Raw genomic sequence first — 24,490 nt, 5'->3', positions numbered from 1 at the left:
CGCGGACGGGGACACCCGCGGACGGACGGAGTGAAGGGCCGGTACCCGCCCGGGAGGTGGGGGGGGTGTCGCCGGGACACACCGGAGGCACGGCCCGAGCGGCGCGCGGGGGCGGCCGCCGCGGGAGGAGCGGCGGCGGGGCCAGGGAGGAGAGAGCGCGGCGGTGGCGGGGGCGGTGCGGGGGGTGCTCGCGGCCCACGTGACTCACCAGCGGGAGGCCGCGCGCGGCAGCTCCGGACACGGTCGGCGGCGGCGGCGGCGGCTCCGGGCGGGCGGGGCGGGGCCGACCCGAGCGCGCGTGCGCGCCGAGCGCACCCGCCATTGGCCACCGCCCCGCCGCGCCCCGCCCCGGGAACGGAGACGCGCATGCGCGCGCGGGGAGGGCCGGAGCAGCGGGACATGGGCATGGCGGGCTTGGGGCCGCGGCGCATGCGCGGGACATACCACCGCGGGGAGGCGTGGGGGGACACGGACACGCGCACGGACCGGCGCACTGCGGGCGCGGGGAGCGCGGGGACCGTACCGCACGACCCCTGGGAACTCCCCCTGCCCTCCCGCTCCACCGACACTGACCGACAGCAAAGGGCTTCCAGATTTAATATCAAACCGTACAAAACAGTATAAAAGCAGAGGGTGGGTGCACTGCCGGGAGGAATTAGGGGGGCACGCGCCCAGGAGAGGGGGCTCACACCCGGCTGCCCCCCCTACTTGAGGTCCATGAAGCGGATGTCCATGATGAGCAGGAAGTTCTTGGGCAGGGGCCGCGGTGCCGGGGACAGCACGGTGAAGACCTGGCGCTCCAGGTCGACACCGGTGACCACGATGAAGCCGGCCACGCTGGTCTCCGAGATGTTGTCATCAGGGCCGTCGGCCGTGCTGACGCTCAGTAGGTGGTGCACCATGTCCCGCCCCGGTGTCACTGGCACCAGCTTCAGCTGGTTGTCCTCCTGCGACATGCCCAGTGGCAGGCACGAGTCCGGGATGGTGGGCGCGCCCACCTTGTAGATCTTGACGTCGGAGAACTTGACGTCGAAGGCGTGCGGGTAGAAGCAGCCCCGGAAGCCGTAGAAGTACTCGCGGATCCGCTCGTCCCGGCACTCCCGGCGGAAGTCCTTGGAGCGCTCCACCACGCCGCCGGACTTGGGCAGCAGCACGGTGCGCACGAAGTGCGGCAGGTCACGCTTCAGCTCGTTGTACAGGCGCTCCTGGTCCAGCACCACCACCACGTCCACCTCGAAGGCGGAGGCGGCGTGGACCAGGGCCTGGTAGCCCGAGCTCTTGACCCAGCCGCAGGTGTTGATGACGCAGCCGCTGACGGAGGCGCGCCGGTTCACCTCACACCGCTGGTTGAACACGTCGGCCAGGCGGGACGTGATCTGCAGGCACAGCGGTCACGGGTGGGGGGGGGGTCACCCCCCTATCCCACCCCAGGTCCTTCGGTACCCACTCAATGCCTTGATTCTGGGCAGTCACCCCAGGGAAAAATCATGGAGTGTTAAGGGTTGGAAGGGACTTTAAGGATCATCCCATCCTGACCCCAACAGCTTCCACTAGCCCAGGTTGCTCCAAGCCCTGTCCAGCCTGGCCTCGGACACTTCCAGGGATGGGGCACAGCCTCACCCTCCCCTGGGCAACTTCCAGTGTCTCACCATTCTCACAGGGAAGCATTTCTTCCCAATATCCAGCCCAAATTTCCCCTCTGTCAGTGTGAACCTGCTTCCCTTTCTCCTGTGACTCCAGTTCCTGGGGAAGAGTCCCTTCGGATACTGGGAGGTTGCTCTGGGGTCCCCACACAACCTCCTCCTCCCCAGCCTGAACAGCCGCCCCTCTCCCAGCCTGTCTGCACAGGGGAGGTCCTCCCGTTCCCTCATCAGCTTCACATCCTCCTCTGCACTTCCCTCCCCCCAGCTGGGGAGGAGTGACTGCACCAGGGCGGCAGAGCCAGGCCTTGTCCCCAGGGCTGCAGCCAGGTCAGGGTTCTGTCCCCAGACAGCCCCCCTGGGCGCTCAGATCCCCCCAGCCTGGGGGCTTGGGGCAGGGAACAGCCCAGCCGTGGCCCCTCAGCCCCTCTCCCCTCCCCGGAGGGGCTCCTCCACGCCCGTCCCCCCGCCGCCCTCCCCGCATCCCGGGGCACAGGGATCGCTCCCACAGCCCCCGGCGGGGGGGAGGATCTCCTCCGGCGCTCACCTTGTTGTAGAGTTTGATGTTGGTGCCGGGCGTGGTGGAGCCGAAGTGGTAGACGAGGGGGGCCTGGAGGGAGAAGCCCTCCTCCACGTCGGCGGGGCGCTCGATGTACAGCGCGCCCATGGTGCCGGGGATGGACACCGAGCCCTGCCCCACGTCCAGCTCCACGAACGTGGGCCGCCGGCCCAGGCGCACGGCGTAGTTGAGCAGCAGGCGGCACACGGTGGTCTTGCCCACGTCGGTGGGTCCCACCACCATCACGCGGGGGCCGCGCTCGTCGTCGCGCTCGGCCTGGCGCCGCATCTGCTCCAGCGCCGTGTGCGTGTTCAGGTACAGCAGCATCGGCGTGTCCCGCGACACGTAGGCCACCTCGGTGCGGCCGCTGAGCTGCACGGTGCAGCCGTGCCACGTGAACACGGCCACCTTGGCGCCCGCGTCGAACGTGAATTTCTTGTTGCGGGTGAGCTCGGTGCCGAACACCTCGGCCATTCCGGTCAGCAGCTCCAGCTGCACCGTCTGCGCCGCCTCCACCTCGAAGCGCAGCTCCGTCTCCCGCTCCAGCTCGAACTTGGCCACCTGCTTCTTCTCCTCGCCGCCGTCGTCCGCCATGACACCGCCCCGGGGCTCCCGGTACCGGCGCCCGCCGCCGTCGCGCCGGAAGTGGCGTCAGAGCGACGCGACAGCGGGAGCGCGGGGCGCCCGCGTCACGTGGCGCTCCCTAATCACGTGAGGCGCTCGGGTCACGTGGGCGGGGGAGCCGTGGTTCGTTTGCATCTCATCTGCATATCGTTTGCGTTTTGTACGCGTATACGTGTGCCTGTCTGCATTCCGCCCTCTCATTTGCATCTCATTGCAGTCCCTGTGTCCCCCCACCTCCCCCGATCCCTCGGGTTGGCTCCCGGGATCGTTCGCATGTCGTTTGCATGGGATTTACTCGCAGTCCCGCCCCCCCCTTCATCTCGCCTGATTTACATCTCATTTTCGTGCCCCCAGGGGGCGACCGAGCGGGGGGGGGAGTCGCGGGGGACATGAGGGGACAGAGGGGACACGAGGGACACGGGGGGACATGGAGGACACAGGAGGACCGGGAGACAGGGGGGGACATGGGGGACACGGGGGACACAGGGGGCCACAGAGGACACGCAGGGACACAGGGGGACAAGGCAGAACACGGGGACACGGCGGGTCACGGGGACCGGGGGGAACAGTGGGACATGGAGGACAGGATGGACATGGGGGACATAGGGATGGGGGGGACTGGGAGGACAAGGCAGAACATAGGGACACAAGGACATAGGGACAGGGGAGACATAGGGCGACACGGGGACGTGGTGGGACATGGAGGACATGATGGACACGGGGTACACGAGAAAATGAGGGAAACGGGGGACATAGAGACACGAGGGGACTGGGAGATGTAGGGGGACACGAGGGGGGACATGGAGGACACTATGGACACGGGAGACATGGGGAAATGGGGGCCATGGGGGGACCGGGAGATGCCGAGGTACGCGGGGTCCGCAGGGACATGGGGAACACGGAGGACAAGGCAGAACACGGGGACAGACGGTGGGACCGGGGGACAGACGGTGGGACCGGGGGGTGCCGGCGGCCGCAGCGCATCCTCGGCGGCCGCGCTGACGTCGGAGGGGCGGGCGGTGACGTCACGGCCGCGGTGGCGGGCGGTGACGTCACGGCCGCGGGATGAGTCACGGTGCCGCGATGCGGCCCCCGGGCACGCAGGGCCCCCCCCGCGCCCGCCCCGGGGACAGCGGCGACAGCGGCAGCGGGGACAGCGGCGGGCGGTGAGCGGCCCCGGCCCCCGGGAACGCACGGAAGCCGGTACCCCCCTCGGGGCCCCCATCGTGCCCTCCCCCGAGACCCCCAAAGCCCCACCGAGCCCCCCGTCGTGCACCCCAGCGTTCCTGAGATTGCCCCCCCCTGGCGGTATCCCCGTCCTGCTGCCCCGCTCCCCCAAATATGCCCCTACCCGGCACCCTGTCTCCTCCCGGAGACCGCCGTCATACCCCCCCGGGACCCACAATCTACCCGCTAGGACCCCCATTATCATCCCTCGGGACCCCCATCATCGCTCCTCGGGATCTCCAATTCCCCTCCTCGGGACCCCCATCATTCCTCATCAGGAATTCTCCCCCTGCCGGTATCCTCAATTCTCCCCCTCATGTCCCCCCATCATCCCCCCTGGGGACCCCCAATCTCTCCTCCTCGGGACCCCCAGTCTCCCCCCCCGGGACCCCTAATCTTTTCCCCCCAGAATCCCCAATCTCCCCCCCCTCGGGACTCCCACTCCCCAGGGACTCCCAGGCGTTTCGAGAAGGGACCCCAAACCCCGCTTGGGACCCCCCCCCGCCATCCTTCCCCTGTCCCTCGGGCCTCCCTCTCCCCCCCCTTTCCCGCTGCCCCCCGGGGTACTGCCCCTCACTCCTACCGCGAGCCGCCCGGTCTCAGCCTGGGCGATCGGGGATCTGGATCCAGCAGTCCCGTCGTCTCCCCCCGCTCCGCCTCACCGCCCCCTTTTCCCCCTCCGCAGGCCGCCCCCCACCTTTCCCGCCTCCTTCTGCCGGGGGGGCCCGGCGGAGGCCCCCGAGCGCGGCCGGGCGGGACGGCGGCTCTGGGCGCGCTGCTGCGCTGCTTCCCCTGCGAGCGGCTGTGCGGGGGCTGCGCGGTGCCCCCCGGGGCGCTGCCCCCGGCCATGCCGCCCCCGCCCCGCCGCCGCCTGCCCCCCGCCGCCCGCCTGCCCCCCCGCACCTTCCGCAGTTACCTGCCGCGCTCCCACCGCACCTACAGCTGCGTGCACTGCCGGGCGCACCTGGCCCGCCACGAGGAGCTCATCTCCAAGGTGCCACTGCCGGGATGGGGACTGTCCCCCCGCGGGACATCCTGCAGTGTCCCCCGGGGGGGAGGGGGGCAGGACAGCGGGTGTCACCCTCACCGTGTCCCCGGGGTGTTGAGCCTCTCCCCAAGGTGGCACTGGGACAGCCAGCGCCCCCCCCCCCCATGGTGCCCCTGGCGTGGCAGGTATCCCCGTCTGGTGTCCCCAGGACATTCCCACGGTGGCCACTGTTGCCCCAGGGCAGGAAGCCTCACCTCACACGGTGCCCTGGGGGTGGCAGGTGTCCCCCGTGGCGCTCCCGTGGAGGTGACCGTCTCCCCCTCAGTGTCCCCAGGGGGACAGGTGTCCCCCCGCTGCGTCCCCGGGGCTGGCAGGGTGGCAATGCAGCAGGGTGGGGGCACGCGGGGGGCACAGGGGACGTGGAGGGAGGGGGACCGAGGGAGGTGAGAGGCTGACCAGTGACTCTGGCCGTGTCCCCCCAGTCCTTCCAGGGCAGCCATGGCCGTGCCTACCTGTTCAACTCCGTGTGAGTACTGGTGGACCCCGGGGACGGTGGCGGGGTGGGGGGGGGTCCCCGGGGGACCCTGGGCTGGCTGCCGTGCCCGTGGAACACCCTGCTCTCGGCGCAGGGTGAACGTGGGCTGTGGCCCGGCTGAGCAGCGCCTGCTGCTGACGGGGCTGCACTCGGTGGCCGACATCTTCTGCCAGAGCTGCAAGACCACGCTGGGCTGGAAATACGTGAGTGCCCCTGCGCTGGCACCGCCATCCCCTGCGGGCACCGCCCGGGATCCCCAACCCCTGCCCCGGACACCCCTGGGCACTCCAAACACACCCTGTGGGTGCTGCCCCAGACACCCCGAACCCCTTTTCTGGGTGGCCCAAATGGGCCCCCCCTGGCCACCCCAAACCTTCGCTGAGGACACCCCCAAGCCCTGGGGGAAGGCAGCACCCCGAGTGCCCCCGTTGGGGTGCGGGGGGCTGACACCGCCCCCCCCCCCCTCCCCCAGGAACAGGCTTTCGAAAGCAGCCAGAAGTACAAGGAGGGGAAGTTCATCATCGAGATGTCACACATGGTGAAGGAGAACGGCTGGGACTGACGCGGGGACACGGCTGGGACTGGGGGGCACGTGGGGGCACGTTGTGGGGCTGGCACTGGGTGAACCCGTCCTTTGCACCTTCCCCGTGCCCCACCCGGTCGCAGTGCCCGTCCCCAGCAGCGGGGGCTGCGGGGCTTTTCTAGGGCAATAAAGGCTTTTTTTTTTTAGGAAGGCGCTGGGTGTCACCTGCCCCCGGTGCCGCCACCACCCCTGGCTCACCCTGGGGTGACACCGAGCACACAACCGGGGACCCGCGGGCACACTGGCACAGAGTGGGGGTCCCTGAGAGCCCCGGTGTGCCCTCCCCCCTCCCCCGCGCCCCCTCCCCATGCACAGGAGCAGTGAGGGGCTCGGAATCTTTATTGGGACCCCCAGCTGGTGGGGAAACTGAGGCGCGGGAGGAGCAGGGACCCTCTGGTACCCTGGGGAACTGGGGCGGGGGAAGGGTGGGGAGATGGACGGGGAAAGCGGGGAGATGGGGGGGGAGGGGGGAAAGAGGGAGGGAGAACTGGAGGGAGAGAGGGAGGAAGCAGGGAGGGAGGGAAAGGAGAGGGAAGGATGGAGCTGGACGGTGGTTGGACGGGCGGAGGGAGGAAGGGAGGAGTGGAAGGAGGGACAAGGGATGGAGAGAGGGAGAGAGGAAAGGGGTAAGGGAGAGAGAGAGGGAGGGACGGAGGGAGAGGAGAAGGCAGGGATGGAGGGAGGAGGGCGAGGAGGAGGCAGGAGGGAAGGACGGAGGGATGAGAGGAGGGAGGGGAGGGACGGGAGGGGGAGGGTCAGGGCCGGGGGTCTCTGAGGCGGCCCATGAAGACGGGCACCTCGCTGGCGTCGTGCCAGAGGACGAAGAGGAAGGGGCGCAGCGCCTCCAGCACCAGCGCCGAGCGCGCCACCGAGGTGGCCATGGCAGCCGCCGCCTCCACGCCCGCCTCGTCCAGCGCCAGCACCGCCCGGTGCCGCGCCTCGTCCACCGCGGCCGGGCCCTCCGCCAGCCCGCACAGCTCCGCGTCCAGGAACAGCCCGAAGTCTGCGGCACACGGGCTCACGGTCACCCCCGCGGGACACGGCGGCGAGGGGACACCGAAGGCAGGCACCCGGGGGCACAAGGGACCCGGAGAAACCCGGGGGTCAGGGACACAGGGGTGCGGGGACATCGGGACGATGAGGATGGAGGAGACCCCAGAGGCACACCGGGGACGCCAGGGAGAACGGGGATATTTGGGGCACTGGGGACCCGAGATAATATGGGGGATAATATAGGGGTGCTGGGGGCATCAGGGCACAGCAGGGCACTGGGGACATGGGGGACACCAGGGGCACGGGGACACGGGGGGACCCAGGGGAAACCAAAGGTACCTTGGGGACACCGGGGACATTGGGGACAGTGGGGAAAGGGACCTGCAGGGGAGGAGCCCGTGACATCCTGCAGGGAGCAATGTCACCCTCAGCCCACCCAGCCCTCGTGGTGAGGTGTCCTTACCCATGTCGTGGACCAGGGGCACCACGTCCAGGGTGAGGTCGAGGTGCATCCGGGGCAGGGCCAACGCGGTGGCCCGGGGGGGCGTCTGGGCCGCCCGCCGCAGCAGGGCCAGGAAGGTGGGGGGGTCCAGTGACCGCTCCAGGGTCTCCAGCGCCCCCAGGGGCCCCCGCGGCAGCAGCACCACCAGGCTCAGCCCATCGCTCAGCTCCAGCCTCCCCACCTGCGGGACGGACCCCTGACTCAGGGCCACCACCGGGGACCCCACAGACCGGCACCCCCCAGTGCCACCAGTGAGGTCCCAGCCTGGCATTCCCCCAGCCCCGGGGGAGTGAGGTCACGGCTGGTGCCCCTTTCAGTGCCAGGGCACTGCCATCAGCCTGGCATCCTCCCTGAGTGCCACAGGAATGATGTCACAGCCTGGCATCCCTCCCTAGAGCCGCTGGAGTGACATCATGCCTTTACCCACCCCTAGCAGTGACCCATTAGGCCGCCCGGGCCGGGCAGTGACCCTACAGTCCTCCCAGTGCCCAGCAGTGACCCCACAGCCCTCACAGTGCCCGGCAGTGACCCCCTAGACCCCCATCCCTGTCCCAGCAGGGGTACCTGGACCTGCAGGCGGGAGTTGGTGAACGAGGCCACTGGGTACTTGGTGCTGGTCATGGTGGGCACCTCAACTGGGGGGCGCCCGGGGCGCAGGAAGGGCAGCGGCACCGTCTGCTCGGGATCCAGGGGCGTGCGCCAGGCGGCTGCGGGGACACGGCACCGGGGCTGAGGGGCGGGGGACACCGGGGGGACTGCGCGGGGCAGCCTCGGCCGCACGCCCCATCCCCGGTGCGTCCCGGGTGGGCACGGACGGGCGCGGCGGTGGGGCCGTACCGCGAAGGTGGACGGCGCCGAGCAGCAGCAGGCGGGGCTGCGGGGGCAGCGCGGGCAGCAGGGCGGGCAGCAGCCCCTCGCTGGCCTCCCGCACCCAGGCGTTGATGCTCTGCAGGTCCAGGCTCTCGTTGCCGCTCAGGGCGCGCGGGCGGGCGCCGTAGAAGCGCAGGGAGTCGTTGAGGAAGCGGGGCCGGAGGCGCAGCTCTGCGTGGCAGGCACGGTCGGCGTCGACCCTGCACCCACCCGGCGGCAGCGCCCCGCCGGCACCCGGCGCCCAACTCACCTGGGTGGTGGAAGATCTGGGCGGCCGAGAAGAGGCCGGGCGAGCCAGCCAGCTGCTGCAGGGCGCCGTGCACGCAGCCCAGCCCCGGCGGGTACGCCAGGAGGGCGCCCAGCCGCTCGCGGGTCTCGCCACGGGCACCTGCGGGCACAGGGGAAGCTGGGTGAGGTGCCCCGCGTGGGACAGCCCCGGGGGGACACAGGCGGTGCCCACAGCAGTGCCGGTGCTTGCGGGCAGCCCCTCACCCAGCAGCAGGTGCGAGAGCCCCGTGGCAACGTTGATGGGGGAGAAGAGGAGGTTGGCGTCGGGCCGGGCGGCCTCGGCCATGTGCTGGTAGAAGCGGAGGGCGAAGGTGCCCAGCGCCTCGGCCACGGCCGCTCGCTGCTCCCCCGTGGGCTCCCCGCAGGCCTCGGCCGGCTCCTCGTCCCCGGGGCACGGCGGGGCGGTGGTGCCTGGGGGTCCCTGAGTGGTGCCAGGCGTGGGCACAGCCGTGGTCCCGTAGGCTGTGGTTCCCGGCTCCTCAGGGGCTCTCTTGGGTTCTGTGGGGCTGGGGGCATCCGTGGCCCCTTGAGGGGCATCCCAGCCAGGCAGCCTCTCGGGGTGGGCATGGGGGGTGGGCATAGGCAGGACAGGTGCCCCCACATCCTGCGGGGGGGCCGTGGCAGGATGGGGGGGCACTGGTGGTGTCGGGGGCTGTGTGAGCAGCTTCGCTCCGCTGGGAGAGGCCTCCAGAGTGGGCACCTGGGTACAGGGACCTGGGTGAGGGGGGCAGGGTGCACCTGGGTGGGCAGCTTAGATGAGGGGAGACAGAGGGGCACTGGGCACAGGGAGCCTGTGTTCCTGGGGCACACTTACCGGGCTGACAGTGGCCGTGGCTGTGGCCACCAGCCATGCCAGGGGCAGCCAGAGTGTCATGGTGGGCATCCTGGTGGGAGGGCACAGGTCAAGGGCAGGACAGACACCCTGCACCCCCACCCCGGCACCTGCATCCTCACTCCCTGTACGCCTGTATCCCCACCCCGTGCGCCCCCATCCACCCCGGGCTGCCCCCATTCTGCCCCCCCGGGGGTCGGGAGGAGGCAGCGCCCCGGGCCCACCTGGGTGCCCGGCAGGTCGGTCCCTGCGTGTCCAGCGGGCGCCGGGGGATCTGGCCGGCTCCGGCCCTGCCTGGTTAAAGATTAAGGAGGTTCCCGTAAATCAGCCGGGAGTGCGGGGGCAGCCGGGGTGGGACGGGCGGGGCGGTTCTGGGGGCAGCCGAGGAGGCGGGATGCGGCCCCGCGTCCCGCTCTGCCCCCGTCAGGCACCCGCTGGACGGGGCGGGGCGGCGCTCCTGTCACCCACGGCCACCGGGAGCCCCGGGTGGCGGATGTCCCCGGCCGTCACAGACCCGTCTGCTCGTCCCGGGTGTGCGGCCGGAGAATCTCGTCCCGCCCGCCGCGGGGCGTGATCCCGCGGAGCCCGTCCCCGTGGCACCGGGCACCGATCACCATGGCCGTGAGGATCACCAAGGTGGGGTCCGGGGGAACTAGGACCAGGGGGGGTCCTTGTGTCCGCACCGGAGCGGGCGGTGTGGGGGTCCCGGTCCCGGGATGCGGGAGAAGCGGTGCTGGAGTGTCAGTGCCGGTGCGGGAGAAGCGGTGCTGGGGGTGTCAGTGCCGGTGCGGGAGAAGCGGTGCTGGGGGTGTCAGTGCCGGTGCGGGGGTCCCGGTGCCGGGGTGCGGGAGAAGCAGTGCTGGGGGTGTCAGTGCCAGTGCGGGAGAAGAGGTGCTAGGGGGTGTCAGTGCTGGTGCGGGGGTCCCGGTACCGGGGTGCGGGAGAGGCGGTGCTGGGGGTCCCGGTGCCGGTGCGGGGGTCCCGGTGCCGGGGTGCAGGAGAGGCGGTGCTGGGGGGGTGTCAGTGCCGGTGAGGGGGTCCCGGTGCCAGGGTGCGGGGGAGGCAGTACCGGCGTGGAGGGTTTTCGGTGCCGGGGGTGCCAAACCCTCCTTGCGCACTCCTGTTTCGTTTCCCCGGCGGGGACCGTTCCGCGTCAGGGCGTGGTCTGTAGTGGCCGCACCCAAGAGGCGCGTCCATGAAGGAGACCCCCCCGCCCATAAGGGCGTATTCTATGGAAACCACCGCCCACAAAGGCGTGGTCCATGGGGAATCCCCGCCCATCGAGCTGTGTTCCACGTGCTGCCCCGCCCAGGACGAGCCTGCGGAGGGGTGTTTTGGGGTGCAGCCCTGTCCCTGGAGGCGTGTCCCGGACGGCCCCAGCCACCCCTCTCCCGTCCCGCAGGAGCTGGAGGAGGTGCGGGGCTGGGAGGGGGCCCGAGACGTGCGGCCGATGGACCGGAACGTGCGGCGCTGGGAAGGGCTCCTGCTGCCCGTGCGTGACGAGGGGCACGGGGGGCTGTGGGGGAGTCCTGGGCAGCGAGAGGCTGGGGGGGTGTGTGGGGTCCCCTGGGCGTGGGGGGCATGGGGGAACTACGGGGACACAGGGGCCCTGGAGGGGAGATGGGCCCATGAGGGCATGGGGGGTGTTGGGGGTAACCCTTGGGACCCGGGGGCGTGGGGTGTCTCCTGGGGACACTGAGTGAGGGTCCCTATTAGGGCAGAATTGGGGAGGGTCCCTCTGGGGGCACTACTGGGGGACAGCCTGGGGCCCTGGGCTGGGGACACTGGGAGGAGGTTCCCCTCCTGAGGGGCTGCCGGGGGGTGGGTGGTGGTGTTTCTCCACGGGAGGCACTGGGTATATCAGGGTTGGACAGGGATCCCCCCGACAGATAATGCTGTGACTTGAGGGGCTGAGGTGTCCCCCCTACCCCAGCAGAACACCCCCCCGTACAACGTGGGTGCCTTCCGCTTCGAGCTGACCTTCTCCCCGCGGCACCCGCTGGAGCCACCCCGTGCCACCCTCCGCACCCCCATCTACCATCCCGGCGTGGACCCTGAGGGTCGCGTCTGCCAGCTCCTCACCACCCACGAGCACTGGGCACCCACCACCCGCGCCATCCAAGGTGGGCACCGAGGGGCCGGGGGGCGCAGCACTGGGGGTGCCCCCCTGACTTCCCCCCCCCCGTTCCCGCAGTGCTGCAGGACCTGCTGCTGCTGCTGGACAGCCCCGACTCCCAGCGGGTGCTGCGGCCAGACCTGGCCCGGGAGCTGCAGGAGCACCCCGAGGAGTTCCGGCGCCGGGCACAGGAACACACCCGGCTCCACGCCGAGCCGCGCCCCGACCCCCCCGGCCCCTGACCCCCCCACCCGGGGGCACCTCGGCTTCCCCTCTCCTTCCCTATGCCAGCCAGGGCTGGCCCTGGCATCACCCCTGCCTCGGCGCTGGACCTTGGGCATCGGGGTCCCCCCTGGCACCGTGAAGGGGGTCCTGGCCCCCCCACAACAGCTGGCCCCCCACAAGAGCTGCCCCCCTGTACATAAGGCAATAAATTTGCTCCAACACCCGCTCTGGCTCCGTGATACCTCACGGGGAGGGTGGGAGCCTCCGGGAGGTGCTGCCCCCCGTGTGCCAGCCCTGGGGGGAATGTCACCCTGCCGGTGGCAGAGCCAGGGCTGTGCCCCCACAGACACTCAGTGCCAGCGCCCCTGTGCCCACATCCCCCCTTCCAGATATGAGGCCACCACTGCCTGGCACCATGACCTTTAGTGCTGGGGGACAAGGCAGAGGACAAGGTTGGGGGTGGCACTGGTGGGGGACCCCCTCAGCGCTTCTTGGTCTTCACGAGCCCCTTGGCCACCAGGCAGCGGTACAGCTCCTGCACGTACGTGTACACACACTTGGCGTCGGGCACCGGCAGCCGCACCATGTCCTCCACCTCCAGCAGCGGAGCACAGCCCGCCCGCTCCCTGCAGGGAGGGACACGCCCGTCACCGGGGCCGGGGGGGGGTCCGGGAAGGGCCGGAGGGGACCCGGGGAGGGCCGGGGCTGCGCTCACGCACTCGGCGGTGGCGAAGGCCAGGGCGAAGTTGTGCCGGCGGTCGTCGGGCTCGAGGGCACCGAAGTCGAAGGCGTCGGGGAAGAAGCTGTGCAGGAGCGCGCAGAAGGCCAGGCCGCTGCCCCAGCTCCCGGAGAAGTTCTGCACGTCCACGTTCTGCGCGGGCGGGGGGGTCAGGCCGCCCCCCCGGGTCCTCCCCAGCCACCCCCTCCGCCCCCCCCCTGCCCGCGCTCACCGGGTACCCGCGGGTGCGGGCGCGGCACCACTCCAGGAGCATCGTCTTGACCGTGGCGGCCCCACCCGACCGCCGCAGGTGTGGGGCCGGCCCCGTGGCGGCACTGGGGGGACCCGGGACGTGGGACCCTCATACCCCCCTGCCCCCCGTAGGAAGCCCCCAGACCTCATTGCCCCAGGACCCTGGGCCCCCAACACCCCACTGCCCCATGTACCCCCCATGGCCACATTGCCCCTCTGTCCCACATCCACCCTGCTCTATGCACCCCCCATTCCCTTCCTACCCTACATTTCCTCATACCCCCCCCCAATACCCACACTGTCCCACAGACCCCCACATCCCCCATGAACCCACTGTGCCATTGCCCTGAGCCCCCCAATACCGTCCCTCTCCCATGCCCCCCCCACTGTCCCCCAATACCCCCACTGTCCCATCCCCCCCTCCATTGTCCCCCAATTCCCCCCCACCTTCCATCGCCCTGTGGTCGGTCCCCAAACACCACCACTGCTCCATGCACCCACCCACCCCACTGTCCCATAGCCCCCGTCCCCCCCACCCTCCAGTCCCCCAATGCCCCCCCATTTTCCCATGTTCCCCCGTGCCCCCCGTGGGGCCAGGCCCTCCTCACCCTCCAAACTTTTCCAGGATGGCACTGCGTCCATACGCGCGGGACCCCACACGTGGCCTCCCCCCGGCCCCTTCCAGCCTCGGTCTCTGCCCCGCCGAACCAGGGGGTGCCCGGCCCCGCGGCCCCCCCGCTGGAGCACCCCTGTGGGCACACGGGGGACCCGCGGGTGGGCTGAGGCACCACGGCGGGTGCCACTCACGGGGGGGTACAGCCCTGAATGTGGGGCCGTGGGGTGCCACCCGTGGGGTGGGGTATTGGGGTGCCACCCGTGGGGACACTCACCTCTTACCACCCTCTGTGCCATCGGTGGTGCCAGCTGCAAGGAGAGAGGAGGGGTCAGAGGGGTGGGAGGGGGCACCTAAATGCTGGGGCACCCCTGGGGCTAAAGGTCCTTCCCCATGGGGAGGGGACATGGGGTTCCTGCAGAGGACCCCATGGGGGCGAAGGACACTGTGTGGGACAGAGGCGACCCCAGGGCACTCAGGTGCCATTGCCTGCACGGCTCTTACCTGTGGGGGACGTGGGGGATGCTGGGGACGTGGGGGATGTGGGGGACACAGGAGAGGTGGGGGATGTGGGGCTGGTGGCCCCCTCTGGGGACGAGCACGGGGGAAACTCAGGCCACAGCTCCTCGTCCTCGTCCTGATGCCAAGTGGGCTCCTGTGGGCACAGCAGGGGTGGCAGTGCCAGCGCGGGCACTGTCACTTACACAATGTCCCTGGCACTGTCACCCTGCTCCTGACACTGTCACCCCGCTCCTGGCACTGTCACCCCGCCCCGGTGAAGTCACCCCTGTCCCCATCCCTGGCTGTGTCCCCATCCCCACCGCACCTGCCCTCCCCTGGCTGTGTCCCTCCCCCTCATCGTGCCCCCCTGCCTCACCTGCCGGCCCCGGGTGCTGCCCGTTGCTGCCGGCACCGGTTCGCCCCCGGCACCCCCTTCGGTGCCCACCCCGGTGTCCCCGGCTGTCCCTGCCCCGGCATCGCCCTCGCCATCCCCGGTCTCCCCGGCATCGCCTCTGGCACCCCTGGGTGCTTCTGCCCCGCCATCCCCGGCAGCCTCTCCCCCCGCGCACCCCTCTGAGCCCCCCGTGTCCGTCCCGTCACCCTCCGTGTCTCGCCCCTCGCCCTCCGCTCCGCGGGGTTCCCCCGCACCCTGCGGGGCTGTCGCCTCCCCGCTGCCCGCTGCCGGCCCCGCGGGGGGGTCAGGAGGGGTGTCCGGGGTGGGACTACCGCGAGTGGGGGTGCCAGGGGTCGAGGTGTCCGGGGAGGGGGTGCCGGGGGTGGGGGTGCCCGAGGTGGAGGTTTTCGAAGTGGGGGTGTCCGAGGTGGGGGTGTCCAAGGCGGGGGTGTCCGAGGCGGGGGCGTCCGAGGCAGAGGTGTCGGGGGTGGGGGTGCCCGGGGTGGGGGTTTTCGAAGTGGGGGTGTCCGAGGCGGGGGTGCCCGGGGTGGGGGTGCCTGGAGGGGGTGTTTTCGAAGTGGGGGCGTCCGAGGTGGGGGGGTCCGATGTGGGAATGTCGGCGTCTCCCATGGCCTCCATGCTGCTGCGGTCACTGCTGCAGGGGGACAGGGCTGTCACTGGGGTGCCCCCCGACGACCCCCCCACTTGCCCGTGCCCCCCGGCCCTGTTAACCCCCACCCTACCCCTGTCCTCATACCCCCCTCCAGCCCCGGTACACCCATTCCCCCATCTTGGGCATCCCATTTGCCCCCATCTAGACTCCCCCATGACTCATCCTGACACCCCAGTACTGCAGCCCGGGCCCCCCACTCCTCCTCCAGCCCCCCATGCCCTAAACCAACCCTTCCACTCCCCTCCTGCCCCACTACCCATTCCCCCCATGCCCCATGTCAGCACCGCTGTACCCCTTCCTGCCCACTGTACCCCCATTACGTCTGGGGCCCCCATTCCCCCTCCCGACCCCCCCACGTCCCTCTCCCGACACCACGTGTCCCACTCTCGACGCTCCTATAACCTCCTCCCGACTCCTCCATGCCCCCTCCAGACACCCCCATACCCCCTACCGCCACCCCCCCAGCTTCTCCCGATCCCCAGTGTCTCCGTGACCACACGTGCCCCCTCCTGGCCCCCCAGTTCCCACCGCCGACCCCCCTATAAAACCCTTCCGATCTCCCTTGCCTCCCTCCGGGTGCCCCCCGGCCTGTACCCTCCCGGCCGCTCCCCGCTCCACTCCCCGCCCCGCGTACCCCCCGTTCCCCCCGGAGCGCCCCGGAGCCCCTCTCCCCGTACCCTCCGGGCCGTTCCCGCTCCGCCGCCCCCGCCGCGCCCCGACCCCCCCCGCCCGGGGCTATTTTTACCCGGCCGGGGGCAGGTGCCGCCTTCACTCACCGCCCACCCGCGGGGCACGCGTGGGGTCAGGCCGGACACAGGGGCGCGGCTGGGGAGGGGGGGGACGCGCCGACACGCCCACCCGGACAGCGGCGACGACCCCAAAGGAGCCCGCGGGGTGACACGTGGGGCCCGCGCCGTGGGGGCCCGGGGGGACGCAGGGGACACCTCGGGCAGGGACAGGGAGACCTGGGGGTCACAGACACACGGGGGAAGTGGGAGGACACACGGGGCACGCGGGGGAACACGGCGGGACGCGGGGCTCACGGGCGACACGGAGGGACATGGAGGGACACGGAGGGACGTGGAGGACACGGGGAACGCCGGGGGCAAAGGCTCCAGGGGGGACATGGGGCACACGGGGACAGCTCGGGCAGGGCGGTGGGACACGGTGGGGACCCAGAGCGGGGGACACGAGGCGGGGAACACGGAGGGTCGCAAAGCCCGCGGCGACCCCCGGACTGCCCCGGGGACGGTCCCGGCGCTGGCCACGCCCCCTCGGCTTGGCCACGCCCTCTCCGGCCTGGCCACGCCCCAGCGGGGCAAAGGCCGGGCAGAGCGCGCGCCTTTCCCTCCCGCCGCCCCGGCCGCCGGCGTGGCCGCGCCCTCCCCCCGCGATGCCCAATCAACGCTCGGGACGCACGGCCGGTCCCGCTTTCCCCGGTCTCGATTGGCCGGGACTGGCGGCGGGGCGGGGCCGCCGCGCGGGTGGGCGGAAGCGCGGCGCCCACGTGGTTCCTGCAGGGACCGGGCGGAACCGGGGGTTCGGACGGGACCGAACCGAGCGGGGCCGGGCCGAGCGACACCGGGATCGGGATCGGGGCCGATCCGAGCCGGTGCCGGCCGCCATGGACCCGCTGCGGGCACAGCAGCTGGCGGCCGAGCTGGAGGTTGAGATGATGGCCGACATGTACAACCGGTGCGGCCCGCCGCGGGGGGCGTTGGGGTGCTGCGGGTACCGGGGGGTACCCATGGCTGGAGGGACACTGGGGGGTGCCAGAGCCACTGGGAGACCCTGAGGTGCTGGGGATGGAGGGGAGTACGCGGGGTCCTAGAGGCCACCTGTGAAATGGAGGGGCATCGGAGGTACCCGAGGATGGGGCATATTGGGGGGTCTTAGGGGTGGCTGTGACGGGGAATGTTGTGGTGCGGGGGATCTTGGGGAGATGTGGACGCCGGTGTCCCGGGGCGGTAATTGCGGGGTGCAGGGTCTGGGGGTGCCGGGGATGGCGATCACAGGGGCTACAGGAGGTGTTGGGGTGCAGGACTGGGGTCCTGGGATGGTGCGGGGTGAGGCTGCTGGCGATGGCCGTGACGAGGGTACAGGGGGTGTTGGGGTGGGGGGGGTCCCGGGCGTGGCGATGGCGGGGCACAGGGGGCGCTGGGATGGGGGGCCGGGTCCCGCGGGGCTCAGACGCGGTGTGGTCCGTGCAGGATGACCCAGGCGTGCCACCGCAAGTGCGTCCCGCCTCTGTACAAGGAGTCGGAGCTGTCCAAGGGGGAGTGCGTGTGCCTGGACCGGTGCGTGGCCAAGTACCTGGAGGTGCACGAGCGGATGGGCAAGAAGCTGACGGAGCTGTCGCTGCAGGACGAGGAGCTGCTCAAGCGGATGCAGCAGGGCAGCGGCAGCGCCTGAGCCCCCCGACCTGCACCCCAATAAACTGGGGGTGCTGGGCCCCCTCGCCCCCCAAACCCACCCTGTGGCCGTGTGTTGGGGTATGCGGTGCCCGTGGCTGCTGCTGGGAGCCCCCCCTTGCTGTCCCCAGCTGCCACGTGCCGTGTCCTTGTGGGGGGCACCCCTGGGTGCCCCCCCTGCCGGGCCCAGCCCGTGTAATCCCCTGGATTAGGCAGAGCCGGGCTGAGCCCCTTGTAATCCCCAGTGGGGTGGGACAGGGCTCAGCCCCTCCCTGTCTGTGTGCACTGGGGGTCACCGGAGGGGACAGCCAAGGGTCCCTGCACAGGGACACAGCCCTGGAGGGACAGGGCACAGGGACACCCACACACGGATACCCCCAAGACACCCAGCCCTGGCTGGGGACACACAGATGGGACCATGTGGGGACAACCCAGGGACACCCACCCCTGGGCAGGGATGATGTGGGGATATCAGAGACCACAAAGGAGCAAGCACAGGGACACTCAAACAGGGACAGTCTGGACACGCACACCCACAGGGACAGTTGGAGGGGACAAGGGACCCCCCACACGGACACCCGGGGACCTACACCCACTGAGGGACACCCCACCCTGGGTGAGGGACACCTGCCCAGTGGCACCCTGGGGGTGACACGCGTGCAGAAGGCCCCACAACCGGGGTGGGCCGTGTCCTCGTGCCTGTGCCCCCGCAGCGTGTGCTCCATCTGTGTGCTGGCGCCTGCGGGAAGTGGGTCAGGCTGTGCAGGGTGCGGGGGTGGCTCCGCGCCCCGCGGCTCCCGTGACACCCGCTGGCGCCCTGCGAGGGGTGCGGGGTGTCGGCGTCATGGGTGCCTGCGTGTGGCCAGCCCCGCCGCGGCCATGGTTGTGTGGTGACGGGTGCGCAGTGCGTGTTGGAGGGTGCTTGTGGCCACACAACCCCCGGGAGGGGTGTCCGTCCGTCCGTCTGTCTGTCCCCCCCCGCGGCGCCCTGCACGCCTCGCTGCCCTGCCGGCCGCCGCTCCCATCAATATTTCAGGAGCAGCAGGCGGTGACCTGGAACAGCAGTGGCCCCCCTCCCCCCCCTCCCCACAGCAGCCAGGCCCCGCTCTCCCAAAATAAGACCATTTTTAATAAATAATTTCCCACCTTTTGGTTCCTGTTGGGGGTTTTTCCCACTCAGGATGGGGGGGGACCCCCTTCTGTATCCTGCAGCCCCCACCCACACCGGCTGCCCCCCGCAGTTCTCAAGGCCTCCCCTGGGGAGAAGGGAGGCACAGGCGCCCCGAGGAGCTGGGACCCCCCTGGGGCGCCAAGGGGGGCTCAGAGTTGGGGCAGGAGCAGAGCCAGGAGGGGCAGGAGGACGGGGGGCTGGTGGGAAGCGGCTGCGGCCATGGGGGCACAGGGGTCATGGGGGCAGCTGGCGTCCTCGGGGGGGCCGCGGGAGTCACGGGACGGGGGGGGCGGCCGGGGCTGGGGTCCCCGCAGGTCGTGGGGGGGCAGCCCATCACGGTAGAAGGCGGAGGGCGGCGCGGCCGGGAGGGTGCCGGGGCGGCCCAGCGCCCGCCCGGGGGTGCCCATCACCGCCACCCCATTGGCGCCACCGTTGCCACCTTCCTCCTCTTCCTCCTCCTCCTCGTCGTCGTCATCGTCGGGGCAGGCGTCGAAGTCGTGTGGGCGCAGGTGGCGCAGGTCGGTGCCGCGGCGCTGCGGGGGGCTGGCGCAGGGCACGGCGGAGCTGGAGACGCGCGTGCGGCGGAACCAGGCCCAGAGCGGGCGCGCGCGGCAGTCGCAGGCCCAGGGGTTGGCGTTGAGGCGCAGGAACTGGAGCGCGGGCAGGGCGGCCAGCGGGTCCCCCGGCAGGGCCACCAGGCTGTTGTTGAACAGGTAGAGGATGGTGAGGCGCGCCAGCCCGCCGAAGGCGCGGCGGTGGATGGCTGCCAGCCGGTTGGCGTGCAGCAGCAGGCGGTCCAGGCTCTGCAGCCCCCGGAAGACACCCTCTGACAGCGCCCGCAGCCGGTTCCCGTGCAGGAAGAGGTGGCTCAGGTTGGCCAGGTCAGCAAAGAGGTCGTCCTGCGGGGAGTGGGAGAGGGGTGGGTGTGGGGTGGGGGTTTACGGTGCTGCTCCCTGGCCTTGCCTGGCGGACATCACCTGGAGACCCACCCTGCCCTGTGTCCCTGCTCCACGGGCATCATTTAACACCTTGCTCCACATTCCTGCTCCGTGGGTGTTACCCATCACCCTGCCCCATGAACATCGCCTGTCACCCTGTCCTGTGTCCCTGCTCTGCGGGCACCATCCAAGACCTTGTCCCATGTCCCTGCCCTGCTGGTGTCACCCATGGTCCTGCCCCACAGTCATCACCCTGCTGCATGTCCCTGCTCCCTCAGCACCCCCTGTCACCGCCCCACGTTCTGGCTCCGTCAGCATCACCTAGTCCCACATCCTGGCTCTGTGGGCACCACCCACAGAGTGGGCGCCGGTCCCACCACCCAGCTTCACCCACCTCCCGTACCCCAGGCCCCCGTGCCCCCGGGCAGTGCGGACCTGGAGGTAGAGCAGCCCGTTCTCCTGCAGGTAGAGGTACTGGAGGCTGCGGAGGCCACGGAAGATGCCGCTGGGCAGGCTGGCCAGCCGGCACCGGTACAGGTGCAGGGCTTGGAGGTGGTGGAGGCCGTGGAAGGTGTCGGGGGCCAGGACGCGGAGGTGGGGGTTGTCACCCAGGTCGAGCTCCTCCAGGGCGGGCAGGTGGCGGAAGGTGCCCGGCTGGATGGAGGAGATGTTGTTGGAGTAGAGCCAGAGGGTGACGGTGCTGGGCCCGAAGGTGCCCGCCCGCAGCGCCCCGATGACGTTGTTCTGCAGGAAGAGGCGGCGGGCACCGGGTGGGAGCCCCGCGGGCACCGAGGAGAAGTTGTTGGCCTGGCAGCTGACGGTGGGCGGCGAGACGTAGCAGGTGCAGAGCGCGGGGCAGGCGGGAGCCCCACCGGGCACCCACACCAGCGCCGCCAGCAGCAGCAGGGCCGCCGGGCGCCCGCCTGAGGGCACAGCGGGGCGTCAGCGCGGGGCACCGCGCCACCCCGACCCCCACGCCGCCGCCCCCCGGCCGCCGCCGCCCGCAGAGCCCCCCAGGGCTGTGCCCACCTCGTCAGGCCGTGGTTCCCTGGGAGAGCCCCAAGGCCCTCACCGTTCCATAGGGTTGGACACCCCTAGGAATCCCCCAGGAATGGTGTACACCCCATAGGGCCATGGTTCCCTAGGGGAACCCCAAGGTCATGACCACCCCATAGGGCTGGGCACCCCTAGAGCCCCTCCCAAGGCCATGCTCACCCCATAGGGCCATGGTTCCCTAGGAGAACCCCAAGGTCATGACCACCCCAAAGGGTGGGACACCCCTAGGAGGCCCCAGGGCTGTGCCCACCCGTAGGGCTATGGCCCCCAGGAGACCTGCAGGGGTCATGCCTCTCCAAGAACTCCTCAATGGCCACGGTCCCCTGGGAGGCTCCTAGGATCGTGGTCCCCTGGGAGAACCCCAAGGTCATAACCACCCGCTAGGGCTGAGCACCTCTTGCAGCCCCCCAGACCCACCTCAGCCCCACAGGGGTGTGCTTCCCAAACACCCACCCGGGGCCAAGCCACCTTATAGCTCCAAGCCCACCCCTCAGGGCTGGGCACCCCAAAAAATGACTGTGTCCCCCTGGGACCCCCTGGGGCTGTGCCTGCCACTGGGGCCATGCTCCCCAGGGACCCCCAGAACTCGCTGACCCCCCTGCCCTGGCCACATTTCCATGGGACCATGCTCGCCCCAGGGTACGCCAGAACCCCCCACAGGGTCATGCACCCCTGGGACCCCCCCTCGCCCCAGTCTGGGGGGGGGCTGCGCCCCCTCCCCAAACGGGGCGGTGCCACGTGCGCGCGTGCCGCGGCCACGTGTGGGGCGGGGCACGCGTGGGCGCGGGCTGACGACACGCGCCGCCGCTCCGGGTGTTCAGCATCCCCCCTTCCCCCCCACCCGTGTCCATCCCCCCCCTTGGGCTGCAACCCGAGAGCTTCATCCATAATTCAGCCCGGCGGCCTGGATCCACGCCCGGGGATGCGTGGATGCGCCCAGTCGCCGCTACCGGGGGAGGGGAGGGGAAGGGAGGGGAGGGAGGGGGGCGGTGAGACCCGCCGATGCACCTCCGGTGTGACCTCCGGTGCACCGGGGGGGTCCCACCGCCCCCTCCCTCCCCTCTCCCGGTGCTCCAGGAGTTGGGAGGGGGTACCCACCCCCCCACCCACCCACGGAGGCGTCCGGCGCATCTGCTCAGCGCCGCCCCCCTCCCCCGGCGCCCCGTGCCGGCGTGCGCCCCCCCACCCGCGTCCCATCTGTCACTCCCCCACGCCGCGGGCTGACTCAGTTGGGAGCTGAAGTCACCGGTTCTCAGCGTTTCCCCCCACCCTCGGTGCCAACCCCCCCATCCCGGTACTCGAGGGTACCCCACGGACCCCGCGGTACCCACCCGCGGGGTGACCCGGCCACCCTCGGCATTACAGCGGTGCCCACATTGTGAACCGCGGAGCGTCCCTAAGCCGGGCTGGGGGTCCTGGGGTGGCGCCGGGTCTCCTGTGGGTCGTGGGGCACCCCCGTGCCGGGGTATGCGCTGGGGGTCGTGGGGTACCCACACTCCGGGCTGGGGGTCCAGGGGTGGCGCCGGGTACTCCGCGGCTAGTGGGGCACCCAGAAGCCGGGCTATGCATCCCGGTGTTGCACAGGGCGTGCCGGGGATTGTGGGGACCGCCGCGCTGGGCGGGGGTCCCGCGGTGGCACCGGGTACCTCATGTGTCATGGGGCACCCCCACGCCGGGCTGGGTGTCCCGGGGTGGCATCGAGTACCCAGTGGGTCATGAGACACCCGTACTTCGGGCCGGGCTGGCAGCTGGCACCTCGCGGGGCGTGCGGCACCCCCACTCCAGGCAGCCCGGGGGTCGCGGGGAGCGCACCCTGGGGTGCCCCGGGGCTGCGCTCCCACGCCGGGCTGTGCGTTCCGGGGCGGCCCCGGGCTCCCCGCGCATCCCGGGGCTCCCCACGCACCCCGGGGCACCCGCACCCCAAGCGCCCCCGGGTACCCCGAGCCGGGAGCGGGGTCTGCAGGGCGGCACCCCGGCTCGGGGTTCACCCCACACCCGTGGGACCCCGCCCGACCCCGCGCCTACCTGGGGGCAGGTCCCGAGCCGTGGGGGGCCGCATGGCGGGGCGGCCGCTCAGGCGCTGCCCACCCGCGGGGTCATGGCCGGTGCCGGGGGGGCTGCTCGCCCCCTTCGCCCCCGCCGCGCCGCCGGGAGCAGCAGCCGCCGCCGCCCCGGGGCATGGCACGGGTGGGCTCGGGCTCGGGCACGGGTGGGCTCGGCGCGGCGCTGCCCGCGGCTCCGTGGGGCTGAGCCCTCCCCGCGCCGCGCCTTATCCCGGGGCGGCCGCTCCGCCCCCCGCGCCGGCCCCTCCGCTTAACCCTTCCCGGGCCGACCCGCCCCACACGGGACGGGGTGGGCGTGGGGACCCCCCGCAGCTCGGCGGGGAGAGGGGGGGGCGCGGGTGCCAACGCGGGACACGCGCTGCGGGACCCACGCGGGGGACCCCCGTGGGGACGCGGGGGTCAGTGATGGCGCCCCCACGGGGGGACGCGGGGCTCTCGTGGGGAGCTGTGACCTCGGGACTCGGCGGGTGGTCTCCCACCGTCCCTCCCTCCTTCCCTCCCTCCCTCCCTCCCTCCCATGACCTCGGGACTCGCGCCGGGCTGCGGTGCCCCCAGTGGACCGCGGGACTCCGCGGGGGCTGCCCACGGGCGGGTGTCGCGGGGCCGGGAGCCCGGGGCCCAGCGGGCCGCCGGGAGGGCGCGGGGGGCGGCGGTCCCCACACCCACGCGGGACCGCGGCGCTGTCCGCGGTGCCGACCCGGCGCTGTCCGTGGTGCCGCCTCGGCGCTCCCGCACCGGCCCCGGGGCAGAGCGGGCGCCCCCCGCGCGGGGCCGCGGTGCGGGATGCACCGGCCCCGTGTACCGGCCCCGTGTACCGGCCCCGCGCCGGTGCCGCGCGGGGGGCGGGGGGGACGCGTGGCCGCGCGGGCTGCGGCGGCACCGGCACCGGCTGGCACCGGCGCGTGTTTGCGGCGCCGTCTCCGGCGAGCGAAATGCCACAAGCTGGTGCGGCGGCACCAGTGGGAGGGGGCGTGGGCGGCGCGGGACTGACTCAGGGGCCGCCATCCGCTCCCCCCGCCCATGCCCCCCGCCCGTGCCTCGCCCGGGCCCGCGGCACCCCGGCCGGGCACCCCCGGGCTGGCCAAGGGGGAGGTTGCCCACCCTGCGGGGGCTGCGGGTGCTGGTGCCCAACTGCCTGGGGGAGCTGGGGACGGGGTGCGTGGGGGTCCAGGAAGGGATGGGTGGTGGAGGATGGAAGGAGGGACAGACGGATGGACGGACAGGTGTAGGGAAGGAAAGGACAGAGGGACCGACACATGTGCGGAGAACATCTGTAGACAGACGGACGGATGGATGGGTGGGGGATGGATGGAGAGGACAGGCAGACAGACGGACAGATGGAGGCAACGGCAGGTGATGGACAGCTGGATGGAGGTGGGACGGAATGGACAGAGTTGTGGTTGGAGGGGGACAGATGGACAGGTGACAGACAGACAGGCAGATGATGGACAGATGGACGGGTGATGGACAGATGGACGGGTGATGGACAGATGGACGGGTTATGAACTGACAGAAGGGCAGCTGGAGGAGCAGATGAACGAATGGAGGGGTGGGGACGGGCCAGGTGGCTGCGAGCACCGATGGAGGGACAGAGGGAGGGAGGAAAGGAGTAGCCAGGGGGAGGGTGACAGGAGGGACAGGGCTGTCCTGGGTGGGGTGAAGGCCGGGGAGGGGCAGGGACAGGCAGGGGATACAGCAAAGCGCGGTGGGGTGGCACA

At 71.5% G+C, this 24,490-nt stretch overlaps 7 protein-coding genes across 12 annotated transcripts; 3 read left to right on the top strand and 4 right to left on the bottom strand.

The window, feature by feature from the left end:
* Positions 1–574: 574 nt before the first annotated feature.
* Positions 575–3,410, bottom strand: CLP1 (cleavage factor polyribonucleotide kinase subunit 1). Its single transcript, XM_051777064.1, has 2 exons — positions 2,188–3,410; positions 575–1,376 (listed from the first exon to the last, which is right to left on the bottom strand). The coding sequence occupies exons 1-2, from the start codon at positions 2,791–2,793 to the stop codon at positions 705–707; spliced, it is 1,278 nt and encodes a 425-aa protein (XP_051633024.1). The 5' UTR covers positions 2,794–3,410; the 3' UTR covers positions 575–704.
* Positions 3,401–6,302, top strand: YPEL4 (yippee like 4). 4 transcript variants are annotated; one of them, XM_051777095.1, is made up of 5 exons: positions 3,401–4,026; positions 4,736–5,044; positions 5,521–5,564; positions 5,747–5,776; positions 6,046–6,302. In XM_051777095.1, exons 1-5 carry the CDS (start codon positions 3,624–3,626, stop codon positions 6,133–6,135), a joined length of 876 nt encoding a protein of 291 aa, XP_051633055.1. In that variant the 5' UTR covers positions 3,401–3,623; the 3' UTR covers positions 6,136–6,302. The 4 variants fall into 4 exon arrangements, with proteins under 4 accessions (XP_051633055.1, XP_051633053.1, XP_051633051.1 ...); XM_051777093.1 differs by having other exon boundaries at positions 3,424–3,989; positions 5,668–5,776; XM_051777091.1 differs by lacking the exon at positions 3,401–4,026 and having other exon boundaries at positions 4,063–5,044.
* Positions 6,303–6,460: 158 nt separating this feature from the next.
* Positions 6,461–10,946, bottom strand: SERPING1 (serpin family G member 1). 2 transcript variants are annotated; one of them, XM_051777037.1, is made up of 9 exons: positions 10,711–10,946; positions 9,866–9,935; positions 9,624–9,693; positions 9,014–9,509; positions 8,772–8,909; positions 8,489–8,692; positions 8,216–8,358; positions 7,613–7,832; positions 6,461–7,159 (listed from the first exon to the last, which is right to left on the bottom strand). In XM_051777037.1, the coding sequence occupies exons 3-9, from the start codon at positions 9,690–9,692 to the stop codon at positions 6,912–6,914; spliced, it is 1,518 nt and encodes a 505-aa protein (XP_051632997.1). In that variant the 5' UTR covers position 9,693; positions 9,866–9,935; positions 10,711–10,946; the 3' UTR covers positions 6,461–6,911. The 2 variants fall into 2 exon arrangements, with proteins under 2 accessions (XP_051632997.1, XP_051632998.1); XM_051777038.1 differs by having other exon boundaries at positions 10,752–10,946.
* On the top strand, positions 10,129–12,199 carry UBE2L6 (ubiquitin conjugating enzyme E2 L6). 2 transcript variants are annotated; one of them, XM_051777168.1, is made up of 4 exons: positions 10,129–10,277; positions 11,044–11,133; positions 11,578–11,764; positions 11,836–12,199. In XM_051777168.1, the coding sequence occupies exons 1-4, from the start codon at positions 10,257–10,259 to the stop codon at positions 11,997–11,999; spliced, it is 462 nt and encodes a 153-aa protein (XP_051633128.1). In that variant the 5' UTR covers positions 10,129–10,256; the 3' UTR covers positions 12,000–12,199. The 2 variants fall into 2 exon arrangements, with proteins under 2 accessions (XP_051633128.1, XP_051633127.1); XM_051777167.1 differs by having other exon boundaries at positions 10,954–11,133.
* A 169-nt stretch (positions 12,200–12,368) lies between these two features.
* Positions 12,369–15,867, bottom strand: SMTNL1 (smoothelin like 1). Its single transcript, XM_051777058.1, has 8 exons — positions 15,811–15,867; positions 14,443–15,115; positions 14,070–14,220; positions 13,843–13,876; positions 13,561–13,701; positions 12,933–13,035; positions 12,702–12,853; positions 12,369–12,608 (listed from the first exon to the last, which is right to left on the bottom strand). Exons 2-8 carry the CDS (start codon positions 15,097–15,099, stop codon positions 12,464–12,466), a joined length of 1,383 nt encoding a protein of 460 aa, XP_051633018.1. The 5' UTR covers positions 15,100–15,115; positions 15,811–15,867; the 3' UTR covers positions 12,369–12,463.
* Positions 15,868–16,614: 747 nt separating this feature from the next.
* Positions 16,615–17,605, top strand: TIMM10 (translocase of inner mitochondrial membrane 10). The gene is made up of 2 exons (XM_051777199.1): positions 16,615–16,828; positions 17,344–17,605. The coding sequence occupies exons 1-2, from the start codon at positions 16,758–16,760 to the stop codon at positions 17,543–17,545; spliced, it is 273 nt and encodes a 90-aa protein (XP_051633159.1). The 5' UTR covers positions 16,615–16,757; the 3' UTR covers positions 17,546–17,605.
* Positions 17,606–18,652: 1,047 nt separating this feature from the next.
* Positions 18,653–22,768, bottom strand: RTN4RL2 (reticulon 4 receptor like 2). Its single transcript, XM_051776313.1, has 4 exons — positions 22,735–22,768; positions 22,008–22,246; positions 20,089–20,589; positions 18,653–19,614 (listed from the first exon to the last, which is right to left on the bottom strand). The coding sequence occupies exons 1-4, from the start codon at positions 22,766–22,768 to the stop codon at positions 18,865–18,867; spliced, it is 1,524 nt and encodes a 507-aa protein (XP_051632273.1). The 3' UTR covers positions 18,653–18,864.
* Between the last annotated feature and the right edge of the window lie 1,722 nt (positions 22,769–24,490).

The sequence above is a fragment of the Manacus candei genome, unplaced genomic scaffold (genome assembly GCF_025592945.1).
Source record: "Manacus candei isolate 608988 ecotype Guabito, Panama unplaced genomic scaffold, ASM2559294v1 h1tg000009l, whole genome shotgun sequence".
Lineage (NCBI taxonomy): Eukaryota > Metazoa > Chordata > Aves > Passeriformes > Pipridae > Manacus > Manacus candei.
This window is presented reverse-complemented; position numbering and strand designations above follow the sequence as displayed.

Bases quoted from the DNA above. Each gene is read 5' to 3' on its own strand.
- CLP1 (XM_051777064.1), bottom strand. From the start codon at position 2,793: ATGGCGGACGACGGCGGCGAGGAGAAGAAGCAGGTGGCCAAGTTCGAG. The intron at 1,377-2,187 runs GTGAGCGCCGGA...CTGTGCCTGCAG, and splicing joins ACATCAAACTCTACAACAAG to ATCACGTCCCGCCTGGCCGA.
- YPEL4 (XM_051777091.1), top strand. From the start codon at position 4,165: ATGCCCCTACCCGGCACCCTGTCTCCTCCCGGAGACCGCCGTCATACC. The intron at 5,045-5,520 runs GTGCCACTGCCG...GTGTCCCCCCAG, and splicing joins ACGAGGAGCTCATCTCCAAG to TCCTTCCAGGGCAGCCATGG. The intron at 5,777-6,045 runs GTGAGTGCCCCT...CCCCTCCCCCAG, and splicing joins CCACGCTGGGCTGGAAATAC to GAACAGGCTTTCGAAAGCAG.
- SERPING1 (XM_051777037.1), bottom strand. From the start codon at position 9,692: ATGCCCACCATGACACTCTGGCTGCCCCTGGCATGGCTGGTGGCCACA. The intron at 8,910-9,013 runs GTGAGGGGCTGC...CTGTGCCCGCAG, and splicing joins GCTCTCGCACCTGCTGCTGG to GTGCCCGTGGCGAGACCCGC. The intron at 8,359-8,488 runs GTACGGCCCCAC...GTGTCCCCGCAG, and splicing joins CGGCGCCGTCCACCTTCGCG to CCGCCTGGCGCACGCCCCTG.
- UBE2L6 (XM_051777167.1), top strand. From the start codon at position 10,257: ATGGCCGTGAGGATCACCAAG. The intron at 10,278-10,953 runs GTGGGGTCCGGG...TGCCCCGCCCAG, and splicing joins TGGCCGTGAGGATCACCAAG to GACGAGCCTGCGGAGGGGTG. The intron at 11,134-11,577 runs GTGCGTGACGAG...CTACCCCAGCAG, and splicing joins GGGAAGGGCTCCTGCTGCCC to AACACCCCCCCGTACAACGT.
- SMTNL1 (XM_051777058.1), bottom strand. From the start codon at position 15,099: ATGGAGGCCATGGGAGACGCCGACATTCCCACATCGGACCCCCCCACC. The intron at 14,221-14,442 runs GTGAGGCAGGGG...CTGTGCCCACAG, and splicing joins GCAGCACCCGGGGCCGGCAG to GAGCCCACTTGGCATCAGGA. The intron at 12,854-12,932 runs GTGAGCGCGGGC...CCGCCCGCGCAG, and splicing joins CCCGCACCCGCGGGTACCCG to AACGTGGACGTGCAGAACTT.
- TIMM10 (XM_051777199.1), top strand. From the start codon at position 16,758: ATGGACCCGCTGCGGGCACAGCAGCTGGCGGCCGAGCTGGAGGTTGAG. The intron at 16,829-17,343 runs GTGCGGCCCGCC...TGGTCCGTGCAG, and splicing joins ATGGCCGACATGTACAACCG to GATGACCCAGGCGTGCCACC.
- RTN4RL2 (XM_051776313.1), bottom strand. From the start codon at position 22,768: ATGCGGCCCCCCACGGCTCGGGACCTGCCCCCAG. The intron at 20,590-22,007 runs GTACCGGGATGG...CGCTGACGCCCC, and splicing joins GGTCCGTGGGGTACCCTCGA to GCTGTGCCCTCAGGCGGGCG. The intron at 19,615-20,088 runs GTCCGCACTGCC...CACTCCCCGCAG, and splicing joins ACGGGCTGCTCTACCTCCAG to GACGACCTCTTTGCTGACCT.